Here is a 22,441-nt window from a genome sequence, read left to right on the forward strand (position 1 = left end):
AATATGGCCCTTTGTTTAAAATTCCTGACTCAAGTACCCCAATGATATAAGTTATTTGTTGTCTGTATAGGTGAACTTATTAGGTATCTGTAATTTTTTTCTTTAGATTTATTTTTATTGTAAAGTCAGATATACAGAGAGAAGGAGAGACAGAGAGGAAGATCTTCCAACCCATGATTCACTCCCCAAACGACCACAATGGCCGGTGTTGCACCAATCCGAAGCAAAGATCCGGGAACTGCTTCCAGGTCTCCCATGAGGGTGCAGGGTCCCAAGGCTTTGAGCCATCCTCAACTGCTTTCCCAGGCCACAAGCAGGGAGCTGCATGGCAAGTGGAGCTGGTAGGATTAGAACCGGCACCCATATGGGAACCTGGCACATTCAAGGTGAGGACTTTAGTCGCATCATGAGTTTCCCATGATGTGATCAGGCTGGGCCTCAGGAAGGAACTTTTTCAAATTGCCACACAAAGGCTCAGGAGTCTAAAACATCAGTTCCTGGGGGATAAGTCATGTCGTCCTAACCCCACCATATGCCCACTTCATATTCTGTTTCTAATAAAATCCCTGTGAAATAGCACCTATTAAGGCACAAATAGATTGTCCACACTTTCATGGTCATTTTTTTTCTGTTAGTATATTTATTATAACATTGATCAGACTCAAAAGAAGTTAACAATATGAGTATGTAACTTCAACTTTGACTAATCCAAATGTAAACTTTTTTTCTTAACAACACCTATAGCATACATTGCACGGGCTGATGAAGTGTAAAGACAAATAGACCCATTCTTTAGCAAAAACAGTTTTATCCACTTATTTAAACAGCATGTCTGTGAATATAAGCAGCACTGGATTAATGCATGAAGAGTAACCTGAAACAGGTTAATAGCAGAGATTATTATTATTATTCTTATAACATACAGCCACTCATTCACATTTTACATAGTTCATATTTTCCCTCAAACTCCTCTCAGCAATTTTGAAATTATAGCTCATCACTTTGAGACAAACTTCCTGTGTGATAGTCATGTTTTATTACATCAAGACCACCAGCATCATTTTTTAAGCAAAATATTTACCTAACTTCGTGCATAAATCTCTGACATTCCCGAAACGAAAATATTAGCAAATGGAGATTTACATGGCAAGAATTTTTTTTTTTAAATTTTGCTTTTCTACTGAGCATGATAAGCTCACTTTTCTCTTTGAAACTCTATGTACAACATGATTTTGAAAAGCATGTCATAATATCACATCTGATATCAAGAATAGTCATATCAAATATGCTGAATGTATCTCCTGCACACCTTCCCAAAGTTGACCACATCTTTCACATGCACTCATTTGAACCCTGCTTTGAGGGATGGCACATAGTCCTGGGCAGGACATGCACACACATGTTTAATTAGATAAACAAATCTAAAAGAACAATGCATAAAAGCTTCAGATAATGCTGGGAATAGAAAAAGGAATGTTCAATCTAAAAAAAATTGATTCATTTAACTGGAAACATTGCGAGTTTGAAATAATCTCATGAATTCAAGTATTTATGTGGGTTCAAGATTCCAAGATAATTTTTAAAGTGAGCACTAAGATCACATTTTTCAAATGAAATTTCTAATGAAATGTTTCTAATGCTTTCTAACATAGAATTCCCTGTGAATTTTGCAAATGGAAGAATGTGATAAAATCACACTATCTTCTACAGAGCATGGCACCTAACTGTGGCTTAAAAATATTCTGAATACACAATATATCTGGAATGAAAAACAAAGAAAAATCATAATGAAATGCCAAGTTAGAGTAAAAAGAATATATCCTCAATTGTAACATGACTGAATTCCTGTAACGAAATAAAAAAAAAAAATGTGATTCATTCAATGACATTAACAAACTGAGCTTTAGCCAAGTTATGTGGAGGTAAATTTAAACTTTCTTAGAGGCATTTGAGGATTCAAACTCTTAACAAATTTTGAATGATGAGTAATCTTTCCATTTGTCTTCAGAGAAGAGGGAGGGTGACATTCGGAAAATTCCTCCTGAAAAGCAAAAATTAGGGAATTAAAAAGCATGAACTCAGAACAACAGTGGAAGGCACAAAGAAGTAGAGGGTGTGAGTGTGTACCTTGAGCAATAGCAGACATCCTCAGCTCCACAGGCCAGCATAGTTTCCATGGAGAGCAGAAAAGAGAGGCCCCCCAGCCACAAAGAGCTTCATATCTGGCCAGTTGTAGCAGTGGGTATATAGAGCATTTGGTGGTTGCTCCAAATCTACAAACTGGTCTGCCCAGATGGTATCCTGGTCGATCCAGCCCCTGTTACAGGTGAGCTTCAGCATTTTCTTGCCGGACCGTGGAGAAGAGTCCTGGCGGAAGTCGCGGCTGTCCTCTAGGAACTTCTGGGCACGGACGTCATAGAAGAGCAGGGAGCCATGCCCTGTTCCCATGGTGATAATGTCCTGGTTGCAGCTCAGTGAATACACACTGGTGGCGAGATCCCTGCAGTGCAGGGGCCTTAAGTTGTGCTGGGGCTGGCGTGGATCCAGGAAAGAGACATAGGTACTGGAACCCACAGCATACAGGGAGAACTCATCGCAGTAGGTCATGCACACATTTTCTCCAAAGTAGGGCATCCTGATGGAGAGCAATCTGGACAGGTTTCTCTGAGGTTTCAAGAGGTGGAAGTAGCCGTCCAGGGAAACTGATCCCAGCTCCTGGTTCCTGCTGTTGAAGGCCAGGGCACGCACGTCATGGTGACTGGGAAGAGGGCTGTCTGTAGAGATATCTACCACATGTGCTGGACGAATGTGGCCATACACAGGAATACCACTGCTACTGGGCTGAGCATTGTCAAAATGGACAAGTCCACGGTCCAGCTCCCATAAAGCCAGGGTGCCATCACGGGAGCCGCTCGCCACCACGGTGTCACTCACCCAGGCGATGGTAAAGATCCAGTCCTTGTGGCCTTGGATGTCACCCAGGCACACAGGGTCCATGGTCGGCAGCTGGTACACGGCCAGGCTATTGGGGTTCTTGCCCCCTGTGGCCAGAAGTGTCTTGGAGGGATTCAGCTCAATGGCGTGGATGCCACAGCCAGGCAGGTTCCCGGCTGCTGTAGGCTCTCTGTCCACCATCAGGTTGCAGTGTGTGATCTGGCCCGAGTACACATCCAGCCTGAAGAGCTTGTTGCACTTGGTGCCACACACAACCTCCCTGTTATTCAGCCACTGTGAGGCGAACACTTTGTTGAGGGAGCCCAGGTCCAGTTGGTGCTCCCTCAGCATGTGGGGCAGGCTCCGTGCTGCAAGGCTGCTCAGCTGGCTTTCAAAACCCCCTTGTGCCCTGCGTCCCTGTGCACCCATCTGGCGGTCCTGCAGGTAGTACACCAGGGAACGACGTGTAGCTCGCCCTGTCGCTGGCTTTCCCTTTCTGGTCTCCATGGCCAAATCCTTTAAAGAGGAGCCAGTGGCAGCAGTTTCGCGCTGGAAGCTTTCTGGTCAGCTACTTGTTTGGTACAGTACCTTGGTCAGCAGCGAATAAGGAGCAGTGTAGGTCTGGGAGTCAGCGTTGGCGTTGCCTGGGTGGTGTGGCAAAGGAGATGGCTGCGCTGCCTGCCCGGGGTAGCGTTGGGCCGTGTGGCTGCTCTGCCTCAGCCTGGAGTGCGGGTTTTCCAGAGCGTGGAAGCTGAAGGACCTTTAGCGACTGCTGGTGGAGATTCTAAGATGGCGGTGGCGTCCTGAGAAGCTGCTCCGCCCTGCGCCTCGGGCTCCCCTGGAGGTCGGAGTGCCGTCTGCTGGAGGCGGCAAGGCTGAAGAGGCGTGACTTGGCCCAAGTTGAGAATGGCGGAAATCTCAGCCAATGGCAGGCTGGCTGTGGGAGCGGGAAGCGAGGCCCCCACAGCGTGTGAGGTGAGGGGGGCCCTGCTGCCGGGGGTGGGGCCAGTGGGAGGGTCTGGCAGAGCCTGCTCCCTCTTGGTGGAGTGCAGCACAAGCAGGCATGGAGTGCAGGGTGGGGAATGGGGCCTCAGGAGTTGGTTTCAGACAACAGGAGCCCAGGGGCCCTAGAATGATACATTTACGCTGAGGGGGTCTGAGTATGTCTGGCCATGCTTGGGAGACTCCTCCCCACTCAGCCCTCTTCCTCAATGCCACAGACATTCTTATCCTACCTTTTTCTTTCTGTAATTATGTGTGTGATAATGAAAGACACAGAGCCAGATGCGCAGGTTCACTGCTCAAATGGCGGGAGGCCTTAGGGAAGCAGGATCCTGCAAACCAGTTTGGTCTGAAACGGAATTCTTCTGTTGCCTTTCTGGAAGCTTTTGGAACAGCTACAAAGAGGAGCACTGCTTACAGGGCTTTCTGGTGTTGCAAGCAGAGTCTTTTTTTTTTTTTTTAAGACATTTATATTTATTACAAAGTCAGATATACGAGGTGAGGAGAGATAGAGAGGAAAATCTTCTGTCGAATGCCTCTCTCCCCAAATGAGCGCAACGGCTGGTGCTGTGCAGATCCGAAGCCAGGAGCCAGGAGCTTCTGCTAGGTCTCCCACATGGGTGCAGGATCCCAAAGCACTAGGCCGTTCTCAACTGCTTTCCCAGGCCAGAAGCAGGGAGCTGGATGGGAAGCGGAGCTGCCGGGATTAGAACAGAGCCCATATGGGATCTGGGCACGGTCAAGGAGAGGACTTTAGCTGCTAGTCCATGTCGCTAGTGTTACAAGCAGAGTTTTAATGTGCTGTTCCACAATGCCTGGACCCTGGCTTTGCCTCTCTCTGTATCTTAAGGAGCTTCCAAACAATAATGGAGGTCTCTGAGCTCCTGTGCCAGAACCCGCGGAAGGCTGCATTCCACATGCAAGCCTGGTCCCAAGTCCTGCCTACAGTGGGGTCCAGGATGCCTTCATTGGCCGCAGCACTTAGAACCTCTTGGCTACAAAGATGGACAGAGGTGGGAGGAGAGAAAGCAGGGTTTCCTTGACTGCTCTGCCTGTCCTTAGCTCCCAGAGCCTAGGGGAAGTGGAGTAGAGCAATCCAGGGTGGGAGGACCTCCCTCCAAGGCATGGGTAGCAGACTTTCATTCCCAGATGTGTGTGTGCATGGGGACAGAAACTCGACCCATGGAAAATATTTTCACAGAAGCCATACGGGACTTCTCAGAAGGAGACAAGCACATAAACACAGTGGTGAGAATGTAGAGTTTCAGAGACGGGCTTAGTCTCTGGTGTGGTCGAAAGTTCATCTTCTATGTTCAACCTAGACTGGGGATGTTTTCCCAGCCAAGCTCTAGGAATTTCATTACAGAGTGATACATGGAGCCTCCAGCCCGCCTCTGAGAGAGGCCAGCTGTTACCAGTTACTCACAATTCCGCAGTCTATGGTACAAAAACCTGTTTGTTTGTTGAGTTGGTTGGGGATGAGAGTGAATTACTTTTTTTCTGTGTTTGAGTTTGAGACCTCAATGCTATAGTTGCTCCTCTCTGCCTGTGACCCTTTTTCCTCATGCTGATTCTTTCCCCGCAACCTCCAAAGCAACTTTATTTCCCAACTTCATATCGAGGGATTTTCCACGGAGAACTGTGGTTTCTTCCTACTCCCTGAGTCCACTACCTGTATTCCAGGGATGTGGTCGTCATGGTGCTCTGACCAGCAGAGCCAGTAACTTAGACACGGAGAGTCTGGAGATGAAGCAGGAACAGGAGACCAGTGATGGTAGAAGTCTCTCTGAAGCCTCCTTTTATTATTCCTTTTATACTTTCTCCCCCAAGCCCTTTTGCCAATACATTAAGATGCCAATGAATCCCATTAGTCCTGGTGCTTTTAGTCACAAGCCCATTTCCTGTTACTGTTCAGCTTAACAAGTGCTAATTAACTCCTTAGTGCACAATATCAGGGCATTTTGTTCTTTTTTTTAAAGATTTATTTATTTTTATTTATTTTATTTTAAAGATTTATTTATTTTTTGGAAAGTCAGATATACAGAGAGGAGGAGAGATAGAGAGGAAGGCCTTCCATCAGATGGTTCACCTGCCAAGTGAGCCCAATGGTCGATGCTATGTTGATCCAAAACCAGGATCCAGGGACCTCTTCCAGGTCTTCCACACGGGTGCAGGGTCCCAAGGCTTTGGGCCATCCGTGACTGCTTTCCCATGCCACAAGCAGGAAGCTGGATGGGAAGTGGAGCTGCCGGGAACAGAACCGGCACCCATATAGGATCCTGGTGTGTTCAAGGCGAGGACTTTAGCTGCTAGGCCACGCCGCCGGGCCCAGATTTATTTATTTTTGTTGGAAAGGCAGATATACAAAGAGTAGGAGAGACAGAGAGGAAGATCTTCCATTCCATGGTTCACTCCCCAAGCGGCCGCAACGCTGGAGCTAAGCCAATCCGAAGCCAGGAGCCAGGAGCTTCTTGTAGGTCTCCCACACAGGTGCAGGGTCCCAAAGCTTTGGGCCATGCTTGACTGCTTTCCCAGGCCACCGGCAGGGAGGTGGATAGGAAGCAGAGCCAAAGGTATTAGAACTGGCACTCATATGGGATCCTGGCGCATTCACTGCAAGGACTTTAACAGCTAGTCTATCATGCCAGGTCTATAGCATTTTATTCTAAAGATTTCTGTACCAGACGGCGGCGGCGGCGGCTCGGGCGGCTCGGGCGGCTCGGGCGGCTCGGGCGGCTCGGGCGCCGCGACCCTCGGCGGCCGCAGGGGGACGGGGAAGAGCAGCAGGAGCGGGAGGAGGAGGAAGAGGCGGAGGCAGCGGGCTCGGCGGCGGGGAGGAGGGATGGGGGGGTTCGCTCGCCTGTGGGAGCGCAGACATGGTGGACATCCCCGGCGGCGCCGAGTGCAGGCGGGGGTTTCTTGAGGCGTCCCCCTCGGCCCGTGGCCCCGCCGCCCGCGCGCCGTGCCCCGCAGCCCCTCGCCGGCGCCCGAGTCGGGCGCGGCGGCCGGGCGGGGCAGTTGCCGCCTTTCCGCCGCGTCCCGCGCCCGGTCCCTATGGAGGCGCCGCTCGCCGGCGAGGCCGCCGACCATGCCTAGGCGGGCCGGGAGCGGGCAGCTGCCGCTACCCCGGGGCTGGGAGGAGGCCAGGGACTACGACGGCAAGGTCTTCTACATCGATCACAACACCAGAAGGACCAGCTGGATCGATCCACGGGACAGGTTAACGAAGCCCTTGTCCTTTGCTGATTGTGTTGGGGATGAGCTGCCGTGGGGATGGGAAGCAGGGTTTGACCTTCAGATAGGTGTCTACTACATCGATCACATCAACAAAACCACACAGATAGAAGATCCAACAAAGCAATGCAGGGGGGAACAGGAGAAAATGCTCAAGGACAGTGCTCTCAGTGGCTCAGGACGCACTCAGGACCCAGAAGGAGCTGTACCACGTGAAGGAACAAAGACTGGCTCTGGCCCTCGATGAATATGTATGCTTGAACGATGCCTATAAGGAAAAGTCAAGTTCTTGCACAAGCCTATTCTCAGGCTCTTCATCTAGTACTAAATATGATCCTGATATTTTGAAAGCTGAGATCTCCACGACACAATTAAGGGTGAAAAAGCTGAAAAGAGAACTCTCACAGATGAAGCAAGAACTGCTCTATAAAGAACAAGGCTTGGGCCCGGCGCGGTGGCGCAAGTGGTTAAAGGTCCTCACCTTGCACGCCCGGGATCCCATATGGGCGCCGGTTCTAATCCCGGCAGCCCCGCTTCCCTTCCAGCTCCCTGCCTGTGGCCCGGGAGAGCAGTCGAGGACGGCCCAAAGCTTTGGGACCCTGCACCCGTGTGGGAGACCCGGAAGAGGCTCCTGGCTTCGGATCGGCGTAGTATCGACCCGTTGCGCTCACTTGGGGAGTGAATCATCGGACGGAAGATCTTTCTCTCTGTCTCTTCTCTCTGTATATCCGCCTTTCCAATAAAAAAATAATAAAAATAAATCTTTTAAAAAAAAAAAAAAAGGAACAAGGCTTTGAAACATTACAACAAATTGATAAAAAGATGTCTGGAGGCCAGAGTGGGTATGAACTTACCGAAGCCAAAGCCATCCTAACTGAACTAAAATCTATCAGAAAGGCTATTAGCTCTGGAGAAAAGGAAAAGCAGGATCTGATGCAGAGTCTTGCCAAGCTACAGGAGCGATTTCATTTGGACCAAAACATGGGCAGATCTGAGCCAGAGTTGAGATCCAGTCCTGTGAACTCTCACTTGTCTCTCTCCAGACAGACCCTTGATGCTGGCTCACAAGCCAACATTTCCGGAGATATGGGAGTGAGAAGTAGATCACACTTAGCTGAACAGGTCAGGCTGAGTCTACAGTATGAAGAAGCCAAAAGAAGTATGGCAAACTTAAAGGTCGAGCTATCGAGACCTGGCCGGGGGCGCTGGATGTTGAGAAAGAGAGACTGATGCTCATCAATGAAAAGGAAGAACTGCTGAAGGAGCTGCAGTTCGTCACCCCTCAGAAACGCTCCCAGGATGAGCTGGAGCGGCTGGAAGCCGAGCGCCAGCGGCTGGAGGAGGAGCTGCTGGCTGTGCGGCGAGCACCAAGCCGTGCCCTGGCCGAGAGGTTGAAGCTGGAGCAGAGAAGGAAAGAGCTGCTACAGAAACTTGAAGAAACTACTAAATTAACTACTTCATTGCATTCACAGCTCAAAAGCCTTTCGGCCAGCACCCTGTCCATGTCGTCGGGGAGCAGCCTGGGATCTCTGGCATCTAGCCGGGGCTCTCTGAACACCTCCAGCAGGGGCTCACTCAGCTCACTCAGCTCCAGCGAGCTGTACTACAGCAGTCAAGGCGACCAGGTGGATGCCGACTACCAGTATAAGCTGGACTTCCTCCTACAAGACAAAGGGGGTTACATCCCTTCCGGACCCATCACCACCATTCATGAAAATGAGGTGGTAAAGTCTCCAGGCCAGCCTGGCCAGACTGGACTCTGTGGGGGGACAGCCACAGCTGCCGGCCCCGTGCCACCACTGTCTGAGGCCCCCAAGTCTGTGACATCCCTGTCCTCAAGGTCCTCTCTTTCCTCCTTGTCACCTCCCGGCTCACCCTTGGTCTTGGAGGGCACGTTCCCCATGTCCCCACATGACGCCGCTCTCCATCTATTCACTGCTGACTTCGAAGACTGTGAATTGAGCAGCCGCTTTGCAGACATCGGCCTGGGTGAAAATCAAATACTGCTTGACTCTGACTCCGGAGGAGCATCCCAGGCCATGTTGGAGGATAAAGACCTTAGTGGGTGTGCCAGCGAGCCTCTGTATGAAGGAGCTGCGGGTGTGGAAAAGTCACTACCAAAAAGAAGAGGAATCCACCTTCTTGGGGAGAAAACAGCTGGTGTATCGGCTGCTGTGTCTGATGAGTCCGTGGCTGGGGACAGTGGGGTCTACGAAGCTTTCATGAAACAGCCAAGTGAGCTCGAAGATGTTCCGTACGGGGAGGAGGATGCTGCCGTTATGGAGACCGCCCAGGTGCAGATTGGGCTCAGATACGATGCAAAAAACTCCAGCTTCATGGTGATCATAGCACAACTTCGAAATCTTCATGCCTTTTTGATACCTCATACTTCAAAAATATATTTTCGGGTTGCTGTGCTGCCCTCCTCAGCCGATGTCAGCTGTCTCTTTCGGACCAAAGTCCACCCGCCCATGGAGGCCGTGTTGTTTGGCGACATGTTCTGAGTGGCCATTTCCCAAGCCACCTTACAGCAGAAGACACTACGGGTTGATCTTTGCTTGGTGCGGAAGCACTGGCGGGAGGAGTGCCTGGCTGGAACTCAGATCAGCCTGGCAGATCTACCATTTTCCAATGAGGTTTTCACTCTGTGGTATAACTTGTTACCTTCCAAGCAAATGTCTTGCCGACAGAATGAAGAAGAAAAAGAGGATTCTGTATTTCAACCAAGTCAGCCATTGGGAGACTCCATTGGCAAGAACATCAGCTGAGCTGTTGGCTGTAGAACAAGAGTTAGCACAAGAAGAGGAGGAGGAACCAGAGCGAGAAGAACGAAGGGGTCCAGATGGCGACTGGCTGATGCTGCTAAGAGAGCCCGCCAACGAAATGGTGGCTGAAAATGAGGCTGACGTTAAGTTGCTAAAGGGCAGTAGCTGTACAGAAGACTCAACTTCACGCATGCACATTCCAGGGATGAATGAGGATGGGAGCAGGAAAGAAAACAACTGTGCCAAAGACTTGGGAAGTCAGACACCTCCTGGCACCCCCATTGTGGATAAAGAGACGAACACGGATGAAGCAGTTAGTGAAGGGGTGGCGGTTCGACCCAAAGACCGAAGCAGCCTGGGCTCAAGACAGCCGCCCTTTGCGCGGAGCAGCGTGATAGTTCGCTCGCAGACCTTCTCGCCAGGCCAGCGGAGCCAGTACGTCTGCAGGTTAAATCGAAGTGACAGTGACAGTTCAACCTTGGCTAAAAAATCCCTCTTTGTGAGAAACTCCACTGAACGGCGCAGTCTGAGAGTCAAAAGGACGGTGTGCCAGCCATCCCTCCGAAGGGCAGCCCAGGAGTGCCCCATGAGAACCTCCCTAGACTTGGAACTGGACCTGCAGGCGTCTCGCACCCAGCAGAGCCGCCTCAACGACGAGCTGCAGGCCCTCCGGGGCTTGCGGCAGAAGCTGGAAGAGCTGAAAGCTCAGGGAGAGACCGACCTGCCACCAGGGGTGCTGGAGGATGAGAGGTTCCAGAAGCTCCTGAAACAGGCCGAGAAGCAGGCTGAGCAGTCAAAAGAAGAGCAGAAGCAGGGTTTGAATGCAGAGAAACTGATGAGACAAGCCTCCCAGGACGTCTGTCGGCTTCGGGAGCAGAGCCGGAAGGTCCCTCAGCAGGTGCAGTCCTTCAGGGAGAAGATGGCTTACTTCACCAGGGCCAAGATCAGCATCCCCACACTGCCTGCAGACGACGTGTGACCATCGCTCACGATGCTGTTTGCTCACCTGTTCGCTCAGTCAGGGAGGGTGAAAGAATGAACTTTGGTCTTCTTTCTTCCTTTTACTTTATTTTTATTATTATTATTTTTGTAATGTAATTGTCAACTCTTGAAAAACTTATTTCACATGTTATTTTCATCATGTTGATGTATAAAAAATACTTTGAATATAATATTTTTTTTTTAGATTTATTTTTATTATTTTTTCATTGGAAAGGCGGATATACAGAGAGGAGAGACAGAGAGGAAGATCTTCCGTCCGATGATTCACTCCCCAAGTGAGCGCAACGGGCCGATACTATGCCGATCCGAAGCCAGGAGCCTCTTCCGGGTCTCCCACTGGGTGCAGGTTCCCAAAGCTTTGGGCTGTCCTCAACTGCTTTCCCAGGCCACAGGCAGGGAGCTGGAAGGGAAGCGGGGCTGCCGGGATTAGAACCGCCACCCATATGGGATCCCGGGCGTGCAAGGCGAGGACCTTTAACCTCTTGCGCCACCGCGCCGGGCCCTGAATATAATATTTTTAAAAGAAAGAAAAAACAAGCTAACACAATGGGATCATGTGGTACCCAGATGTACCCGTGAGTGTATTGCCGGCGGGCCGTATCCTATGCGAATGCAATGGAGGCAGGACCCGGTGTATTTCCGATAGAGGAGCGCCTTGGATTAGCACTGGGTGACGGGGGCTCCTCCATTGCCTCACGCATAGCCTTGCATGTGGCCGTGGCACCCCATGGGTGTCCTGACCCAGAGAGCAGCTCTGTGGGAGCCCCATGGGGCGACTTCCACTGCTGGACAACACAGAGTGCTATGCTCCTGTCTGCCACCTATGTGGGGACATGTTATTTCCTCAAAGTCTTTCCGTCCCTTTTGTCTAAAGAGAGCAAAACTGTAAAGTACTGCGTGAGAGTGTCATTCAAGAATAGGAACAGCACTCCTGGCGACATTAAGAGTGTGTGACGATGGCATCGTGGGGAAGGTAAGGAAGGGAAAACACTGATGACCCTAAAATACCCGTAAAGGAACCCTGTCAGGTAGCCACCCCAGCCAGCCTGGTTGCACATGCGTGTGCCATAGTGGCTTTCTGGCCAGTGCCGGTGCCAGGCTACAAGGTTGTGGGGTGTACAGCTGGCCCCAGCAGGACAGATATCTGACATCCCATGCCAAAACAGCCCTGTTGCTGGGCGCTGGCAGACGGAGCCACCGCCCCAGGAGGCTGGCTGGGCTGTCGGGGTTGCAGAAAGGAGCAAGAGGGAGGCAGGGAACAGATTCCAGACATGCACCAGAAGCAACTTGGCAGCTCGTCTGTGCGGAGTTTGTAGGCTACGGTGGAGAGATGGAAAGCAAGGGAAGAGTGCCTGGGGGACTGTCTTTCTATTGGAGGGCTAAATTGCTTGTAAAAAGAAAAAAATAATTATTCTAAATGAACAAATTTAAAAACAATAATAATATGACCTCCTATTAGGATCTTAGTTTACCCAGCCCAGGCACTTGTTTGAAAATAAAATCTTCACTTTAGCCATGCCAGCTTAAAGGCTTCTAAATATATGGTGTTTAAGCAACTTAAACTACCCTTATCGTTATGTCTATTATATTAGAAGCAGATTTTAGATCGCTATTTTATATTGCACACTAAAATAACAATCCAAAAAAATTGTAAATCGTCATAAAGGAATGGACCCCTTCAATAAAAAATTTTTGCAAGTTCTGTTGGTAAGCTAGAATCCTCACTAGCAAAAGCTTTTCCTGCCTTTAAATTTACTGTACATATTTTACAAAGTTCATTTTGTCAGAATCAAGGTTCAAATTAAGCAGCTTCTGAGCCTAGAACTTTAATTACCTTTGTTTCTTAAATGTCCCACCACTTAAGGAAAACTGGACATGACATTACTTTGAACAAAAACAAGCCTAGTGAAGAGACCGAGTACAGTCCTCCACGCTGCCCAGTTTGTTCTCTTAGGTGACTAAGGCACACCAGTTCAAGAATGCCATTCATCGTTATTGAGGTCAAATGTGAAAGAAGTTTATTTAATGTAAAGTTAATGAAGGTCAACTGTTCTCAGCTGCTTAGTTTGACCATGAAAATGTTTATAGAATTACGTGTAGTTGTACCGTATGATTTTATTTTCTTCATTTATTTATTTACGGTATTATTTATGTTCTGTTTAATATATAGTTTGGATCTGGCGATTTTAAATGTTTGACATAGAAGAGGCTATATTGGAATTTTTATAGCTTTATGAAATCTTCATCAGATTAGCAGTCAACTTTTTGTAATACAAAAAGGTTCAGATAAGTATTAAAAAAATAAATTCTGTCCCAGGCTGGTATTTAACAGTTGTGATCAAGATGCTTCTGGTTTTATTTTACAGAATCTGCTCATTTCTAACATGAGAAACAAATGTATTTTAATATAACTTTTTCCACACTTTAAAAATCAGCAATAGTGTTATGTATTTATAGGCAGCTTTTAATAATCTTGTCATATTTGTATTAACCCAAATGATTCAGTGACAAGACATTTTACTAACATGATCACAAAAACATATGGACAAATATGAATTTTAATATTATAATACTATTTTTTAAAGGTAGGACTTAATCTGCACAGGGTCAAAAGAATGTAATATTTAGTTCTCAATTTTGAATTACCATTATAACAGTTTTGTATATCAGAATCTTAAGTGTTACAGGTACAAAAAAGATGCTCACTAGCCAAATGAACAAAGTTTAGCTGAGTCTCTGTCACGTGCAAATCAACACATTTAAAATCTTTGTTTTTTTTTCTATCACTTTGTTATATTGTATTAAATATCAAAAGCTCAGGACTGAACTAAATACTTAATCAGGTTAAATTCTGAATATGTTTCTGTCTAAATTTGTCTTGTTTGTACAAGTATGCAAATATATCATACAGCTTAAAAAAAAAGATTTCTGTATGCTTGTGGAAAATGTAGACTCACACAGAGGAGACAGACAAATATGCCATTTGCTAGTTCACTCTAAAAATTCTTGCAAAACCTCGAATGTGTAGAACATTAGCCAGGAAAATAGGAGACATTTCAGTTGTCTTACGCTGGCACAGGATTTCAAGAAATTTGGCTGTAATCTACTATATTTAAAGAGCATAAGTAGGTAGATGAATCAGAAGGAGAGAAACAAGGACAGAAATCAACTACCAAATGCAATGTTGACTGTTGAACGCAGAGGATTAGCCCATTGAGCCAATGTGCTTTTCTAAATCTTTCATTTTACCTTTGTGTGTCTGTGTTTAAGGAAAGGAATGCATTTATTAATGAAACCATTTCTGTGATATAAATTGACATCTGTGCTTTTGGGGAAAAGATGCCTCTACATATCACTCTAGCATTAATGATGACCAACCCTACTATTTCTAGTATAGGATGATTTTACTAAATAACAACAAATGCCTCACACTCTGCTCCACTCCATCCCACCCCAGCTCTTGTACTGACAGTTGCCTAGTCTCTGCAGCTTTGAACTCACCCACCTGGCTAAACAGGCTACCATATGAGCCACTCAAGGACATGGTCGAGGAAACAGAGATTTGCTTTTAGCATATGCTGCATGGCCTGCTGAAAATCATTTCTGATCACTTGGCAACTCTGACCCAAAAATATCTAGCATTGTAATATTTGGTCAAAGAAAGCCTAAGGTGTTGGTAGGCGTTCCCCATGATGTGATCTTGCTGGGCCTCAGGAAGGAGCTCGTTCACTGCTGGGTGCCTTTCTGCACAGAAAATGGTTTTTATTACATGTGATGTGTTAGGACATTCCTATTACTATGAGGAAGTACCTGAGGCAGAGCACTTTATAAAGAATAGAGGATTGCTTACCTCCCAGTTCAGGATGTTCAGACATATGCCTCTGGAATTTGCTCAGCACTGGGGAATGCCCCCTTGACTATGTCATGGGGTGGAGGGTGACATGGTAGGACCTTATGATACAGCGAAAGGCCACATGACAGCACAGGAAGCTGGAGAGAAACTGGTCCCCCCAAAAACTGCAATCTTCCTTTCAGAAGGCTGTGGTTTTATGCCTTCAAAGTTTTGCACAAGGATCCACTTCTGAGAGACCCATTATCTTCATATGGCTGCACAGAGGTTCAGGAATCCAATGCACCAATTCTGGTGAGATGCGTTGCCTCATCTTAACCTCACCATAAGCCCCCTTCATGACAAAATACCAATTTGAAGAACAGACATGCAACAGTCATGCAGTCAGTCAACAACAGGAAGAAAAATAGAAATTTACAGTGCCATGAAGTTAAATAACATGCTACCAGATATGATAGTCTCCATTACACAGCCACGTTACATCCCCTTACATGAAAAGCCACAAAAACAAAATCAACAGCAGGAAGTGAAAGGAAACCAACACACCATAAAGCCAAACAACATGCTACTGAATACCAATGTGTCACTGAAGAAATGCAAAAGAAAATCAAGAATCTTCTTTAGGAAAATGATGCGACTGTATGCTCTGAGTCATTGAAGAATTCATTCAGAAGAAAGTGTTTTGAAGAGATTAAACCAATAAAAAAAATCAAAATCCATGACATACAGTTTCTGCTGATCCTTGTTAGTATAATGTGTCTCCTGTAGGCAACACATAGATGGGCTTTGTTTTAGAATCCAATGTACTAATCTATGACATTTGATTGAGCTTAAGCCATTTACATTCAGAGTAAATATGGATGAGTGGTGATTTGGTCCTGTCGTGTTTTTTTTTTTTTGGGTTTTTTTTTTTACTATTAATTGCATTGCATTATGTGACACAGTTTCATAGGCTCTGGGATTCCCCCAACCCCTCCCCATGCCCTCCCCCCATGGTGGATTCCTCCACCTTGTTATAGTATTACATTTCAAATTAAGTCAAGAGGTTTGTATCCCAACCCTGTCATTTTAGCAAGTTGTTCATTGAATTAGTCTTTTGTTGTTATTTTACTGCAATGTTCTTTGCACATTTACCTTTGTTTTTTTGTTTTGTTTTGGTTGTTTTTTTTTTAATCTTTACATATCTGATAAGGGCACAAAGGGTCAAGGGCTACAGGAAAGTGGGTAAGACCATTGTTTCCACATTATTATTATTATTATTATTATTATTATTATTATTATATTTTATACATCTGCAGTAAGGGGAGAATGAAAGGAGAAGCCCAACTCAGCCTCCTACCCCATCTCAGGTCCCCGACATGGGGCATGCTCTGAGGGTCCTGCTCAAGTGGTTTTGATAGTTCAACAGTTCTGAATTGCTGCATATCTCACCACTCCAAGCACAATGAAATCTCTCTAGAAACCACTGGGTGATAGTCTACCTTACAGTCTCAGTTAGCCCAGATTTTCACTGCCAACACATGGCTGGGGTAGATATCGATTTGTTCTGTTCTCCGTCCTGTTGCGGTACCAGGTGTCCTCTGCAGGTTTCAAGAGAATGCCATATCCTCCAAGTGCACTTGGATTTGCTGTCTACTGTTCCATCTGAGCCTCTGAGGAGGATCGAATTTGACACTTGCACTCCATGATCAGACCATGGAATCTGCACTTCTCTTCATGGTTGGGAATCTAAGATTAGAAGTTCAGTTGGAAGGATCCTCAAAGAAACTCCTCTGAGGTGATCCCAGGCCTGATTCCAATGGGTGCATGCCAGTACAGGGTTCAGAACAGCCCATTGCCCCAATCAGCTTACGCATATGTTGGTGGTTGCAATTGCTGCATCAGTTCTGTTTGCAACCCTGTTTTCTACTCGAATCAATGGGTGTTGCAGTGCAGCGTGATTCTGCCAACCACACATTCAGCCCTCGCACAAACCAGTGGGAGCTGAATCTTAGGGCGACTCTCAATAACCCCCACCAGGCCTGGTTCCCATTCTTGACAGTATGTATAGCAGACTAGTCCAGTCTGTCCCACATCCCATTCTGCTCCCCTTTGTGTCAATGGATATTGGAGCTTAGTTAAACTCAACGAGCCCCACTATCCAGCCCACACACATTCTGGTGGATGCTGTTCTGTGCAGCCATGTCTGCCCCAGTCATGGTGTTCTTGCTCTCCTGTGAGAGTGGTAACTCAAGAAGGATGTGTCCACTATTTCCTTCCTGGGCCCACTCCTGGATCATGCACTTTGCAGGTGGTTCTGCAGTTTAGCTTGACAGAATGAGCCCCCAGTGCAAGCATCTACCAGCTGATGCTGTGGCAAAGGCCAACAACACCTCATCTGCTCTGATCTATGCTTGCACCAGCAGGAGACTTCAATCCACTCTGACTTTTTCCCTGATCTCACTCACAAGAGGCCCACAGGTTTTGTAGCTCTGCCCAGTCTGGTCTACCCCCATCCCAACTCATTTTCTCCAGTGGGATTGGCATTCCAGCAAGGGAAGCCTCCACATTTCAACTACCAGCTTTACCTCTCCCCCCGCCTCCACCCACACAGGTCTGGCGAGTGCTGGATGGGCACCGTCTCCAGGTCTGAAATCACCTGCCTTACATCAGCTTTTGCCAGTGGGTGCTCAAACCTGACCTGGCCTGGCCAACCCCCAATTCTAGCTCAGGTTGGTGGGGATAAGGCCTAGCCCAGAGCAGCCCACACACAGTCCAAGCCTAATGCGTGTAAAACAGTGGAAACAATATCCTTCTCTCTCTCTCTCGCTCTCACACTCACTACCTTTGTAATGAATATAAAAGCCCTTAAAAATGACTGTCATTGTGATTTGGGATGTGGGTATCCAAGGTTTATGCTAAATTATGGACAATAACACCTATCTTGTAGCTGCTATTTCTGTTTGTGGCCACTATACTGAAGTTTCTAAATATAATACAGATAGATCTATTCTTGAAATTCTACCAGGTCATGGGTGATTATTTTGATCCAATAGAAGCACCTAACCACTAAGAAGTATAGAGAGCATTTATTCATTTATTTTATTGGAAAGGTTGGTCCACATAGCACATCTGACAAAAAGAAAGATGTCTCTGCTTATTCACTCCCCAAGTGCCCACAGTGGTTGGAACTGAGCTGATTGTTGCCAAGAGTATATTCCAGGCCTCCGACGTGGGGGTAAGTGTTTGGGCCATTCTTCAGTGCCACTCCCAGTCCACAAACAGGGACCTAGATGGGAAGCAGAGCAGCTGGGACACAAACCGTTGCCCACAGAGGATCCTGACTTGTGCAAACATGGATTTAAACAACAGTCATTTTGCCAGGCCTGATATTAAATTTAAAAATTTATTTATATTTGTTTTTATTGCAAAGGCAGGTCAGATTTATGGAGAGACAAAGAGAAAGATCTTTCACGTGCTGGTTCACTCCCCAGGTGACAAGCGCTGGAGGAGAGCCCATCTGAAGCCAGGGCCTCTTCTGGGTGTCCCACAAAGTTACAGGGTTCCAAAGTTTTGATTCACACACTGTTGCTTTTTATAGAACACAGAAATGGAACGCATGGGAAGTGATGCACTCAGGATATGAGCCAGCCCCATCTGTGGTCCAGCACTTGCAAGATGAGGATTTAACCATGGAGCCATCACAAACAGGCCCCAAAACTCATATTTTGATTACTGAGAAATTGAGCCATTCTACAATTTGTGACACTCTATTCATGAACATAGACTTTTCATGGATTCCTGCTGTGTGAAATTAATGTAACTACTTCTGATTAATATTATTTTCTCACACCAACATCCTTCCATATCATTTCTAAAATATCTGTTTTGGGGTCCGGTGCAGTAGCCTAGTGGCTAAAGTCCTCGCCTTGCATCCTCCAGGATCCCATTTGGGTACCAGTTCATGTTGTGGTTGCCCCACTTTCCACTCAGTTTCTTTTTCATGGCCTGGGAAGGCAATTGTGAATGGCCCAAGGCCTGGGACCGTGAACCCACATGGGAGTCCTGGGAAGGGGTCCTGGCTCTTCACTTTGGATCAGTTTGGCTCTGAAGGAGTCAGTGAATAAAGGATCTTTCTCTCTCCCTCCCTCTCTGTAAATCTGACTTTCCAGTAAAAATAAATAAATCTTAAAAACAATGATCTATTTTTTTCAGTTTAAGGTGTATTTTCTGTTGACAAACACAGCTTTTCACCCTTTTCAAATGCATCTTTTTAATACCTCTGTCTTCTGCCTGGCTTATTTAGACCACTGTCTCCTGAGTTCCCTTGGTCCTGAGGCCGTCACGTCTATTTCAGTGCCAGAGCAGGGGCACCTCTACTCTGCACTATTGGATGCCCTGAAGCACGGAGGTCTCTGATGCAGAAGGTTCAAATCTCCTCATGGATCCACACACAACCTGCAGCCTTGGCATTTTATGGAACACTGCAGGAAAACCAGAGCCTGTGGCTCACCTCTGAGACCCAACATCTCTGTTTACAATTTCTAATGACAGCTCCCATTTTATTGGCTATAATAAAATTTTCAATAATTTAAATGAAGTTCTTTGTCATAGCTGTTCTGTTTGAAGCCTAAGGTCTTATATTTCAGAAATCCTCTAAAATGATTTTTTTAAATTTAAGTATGTCTATTTTGGGAGCAACATCTGCAAGAAGACCAGAGCATATGAGTTGGGGGAGAGCGGTGAATGGAGAGAAAATACCATCTGTACAGTTGTGTTCCTCCCACTATTTCAAATGCCCCTGTACATTGGTCAGTCTCACCTTATGCAAACTGAGACCTCACATAATTCTTGAAATATTAACTCATTTTTATCACTTATGGATAAAATTACATATTACACAATACTTGTTTTTCCCTTTTACTTGGATTGCTGTGAGGTAATCATAAAATTGTGTATTGCTACCAAAAAAGAGTTTATTAGTCCACGGAGGTTGCTATCTCCAAATGCATTAATTAATTCATAAACAATGGGAATGTATTTGCTCACAGATTTGGAGCTTGGTCTTGCAAGATGAGTGTCCCTGCAGATCCAGTGTCTAGGAACGGCCCTTTTGCTTTCTAGATGATACCTGGAAGGAAGACTCAAACACGGTGCCCCCACTTGATATGAGCGAAAAAGGTCCCAGCAGAATCCATCAAGCATTTTTATAACAGCACAAATAGCATCCAATATGACAGAGCTCTCAAGACAGAATCATCTCAACAAAAGTCTTTCTCTTTGTCATACTGCAAAATGACTTTCAGCATGTCTATGAGGGTCAAAGCCTTCAAACCATGTTTTTAAGAAACCATATACAAAGGAAAACATCTCTTGAGGATTGCTTAATAAGCATTTGATTTTATAGAAAGGAAAATATTTATAATGCCAAATCATTGAAGTTAGTTGTCATATTACTACTTAATGTACTTAATATACTAATGTTAATTATCAAGTACTACTTTTACTTAACTTACTAATTAAATATTGTATTGGATTAAGCATTACTTAATGTAATATTAATGTAATTATCAGATTGCTTAATCTACTACTAATGATTAAGCATTAATTAATAAATCAATAATAGAGGAAAAAAATACTTCAACTAATATCCAAAAATATTTTTAATGTGTTAGCTTACAACTCATTTGTTCATGTATAAGCCAGTGTTCATGTAAACACAGATTTTTTTTTTAACTTCTAAATTTTAACATAGCAAGTAAAAGACAAACACACAGGATAAATGATGCTTTAGTGACTTTAGATTCACTTAGAAACAAGTATCTAATGACAATATGAAAATACAAAAACTACATGGAAAACATAACTACACACTAAGTGGAGAGGACAACATAGAGACACAGTGGGTTGAGTCACACTAGCAGCAATGGAATCCCAGGTCAGAGTGTACATTGATTCTAGAATGTCACACTCTATTTCCCTTTTCCTTGTTAGTGTGCCTACTTACACAACACATGTGCTTGGGCTTCTGCTGCCCAGGTGAGAGACCAGAATGCATTTCTAGTCTCCTGCTTTCAGCATGGAACAGGCCAACCTTGCTGAAGTCATTTATGGAGTGAACCAGCAGATAGAAGATGTCTCTCTCTGCCTCTGTGTTTGTGTGTTCATGTGTGTATGTTTGTTTGTGTGTATGTGCACATGCTTATTTTTCTCCATGTCACTCTCCCTGTAAGTTAATTAACTACTTGGTTGTAAATAAACAAATGTAAGTACAGTTGTGTTAGCACAACTCTCAAATAAATGAAAAAGTTGACTAAAGCCCTGTAATGGAAAATGAAGCACCAGGCATTATCCATAATCTGTGGATAAACCAACAGCAAATATAGTAAACCACTTAATTAAATAAATAATCAGTAAAACATCAAACACGACGAAGGACATTCTCTACTGAGGAATCACCGTGTTCTGTTATGGAGGGTGTCTGATAGCAACAGACATCATGATGTCTATATTCACATATAAAAAAGGACTGTACATGGGCCATGCTCAGTAACCTAGCCGCTAATGTCCTCGTCTTACACGCACAAGGATCCCATAATAGTAATGGTTCTAATCCCGAGAGACCCAGTTCCCAGTAAGCTCCCAGTTTGTGGCCTGGAAAGCAGTTGAGGACGGCCCGAAGTCTTACAAACCTATTCCCGCATCACAGGCCTGTAGCAGTCACTTCGCTCCTGGCTTCGGATGAGCACAGCTCAGCTGTTGTGGCAGCTTGGGGAGTGAATCAGCAGATGGTTGATCTTAATTTGTGTATCCCATCCTCTCTGTATATCTGACATTCCAATAAAAATAAGCAACTCTTAAAAAAAAAATGCCTGCACATACAAACAAATGATTTGGGAACCAGCATATACAGACTGTGTTACTTAGAGTGGGATCATGATAAGCTGTTTAAATAATTATATTTGTGCTGAAATACTTACATGAATGATAATAATTTATAATTGAAACTAATCAGTAAATAGAACTGAAAGAATAGTTTATAAAATATACCGACATTATATATATTCAAAATATAAAACTGTAAAAATACTGGTACATAAACCTATGATAAAAACTAAAATAAAAATGAAATAAATTAAATATTGTTTGTATAATAATTTGCAATAATGACTACTAGCATAAAAATCTGCTACACTATACAATCACAGTATAATTTACATTTTATGTGCATAATAGGCAGAATATCTCTGACCAGCCCAGGTTCTGCTTTGGCCTCCATGTGTAAAGAGCCTCCATGCTGTCCAAGGCTTATACAACAGTTTCCAAATAGTGAGTTTTGTTGAAATTGAAAATTCTGTGCTTATATAGATCTTGCAGGTGAGTGCTGAAGCACACGGAAAATGTCAATCTAATACCTGTGACACACCTTACTTCTACTGCTTTGACACTTCTGAACCTGAAATCGTGAATAATTTTCCACAGATCAAATGTATTAAGCCTATTAGGGACCCATCCAGGGGCAGACACATTTTAAGCTGCCCTGTGATTTTAACGTACAGTGAATCAGTGGGTTAGTGACCTATGCGGCCATGCCTATTCACATGGCCTTGTTAATTTCTGAAATGCATATTCATCCCACTTTACACAGAGAAACAAAATGCAGCCTCCAACAAGA

The 22,441-nt window shown here is 45.4% G+C and overlaps 2 protein-coding genes across 2 annotated transcripts; one reads left to right on the plus strand and one right to left on the minus strand.

Annotated features, from left to right (window-relative positions):
- Positions 1-2,148: 2,148 nt before the first annotated feature.
- Positions 2,149-3,441, minus strand: LOC121169093 (DDB1- and CUL4-associated factor 12-like protein 2). The gene has a single exon (XM_040999557.1). The coding sequence runs from the start codon at positions 3,439-3,441 to the stop codon at positions 2,149-2,151; it is 1,293 nt and encodes a 430-aa protein (XP_040855491.1).
- Positions 3,442-6,984: 3,543 nt separating this feature from the next.
- Positions 6,985-10,914, plus strand: LOC121169372 (protein WWC2-like). The gene is given in 5 exon segments (XM_040999947.1): positions 6,985-7,330; positions 7,332-7,608; positions 7,961-8,359; positions 8,362-9,916; positions 9,918-10,914. Coding segments are annotated over 5 exon segments (3,534 nt in total). The 5' UTR covers positions 6,985-7,024.
- Positions 10,915-22,441: the final 11,527 nt, after the last annotated feature.

This window comes from Ochotona curzoniae, unplaced genomic scaffold (assembly GCF_017591425.1).
Source record: "Ochotona curzoniae isolate NIBS_2020 unplaced genomic scaffold, NIBS_Ocur_1.0 scaffold_1852, whole genome shotgun sequence".
NCBI lineage: Eukaryota > Metazoa > Chordata > Mammalia > Lagomorpha > Ochotonidae > Ochotona > Ochotona curzoniae.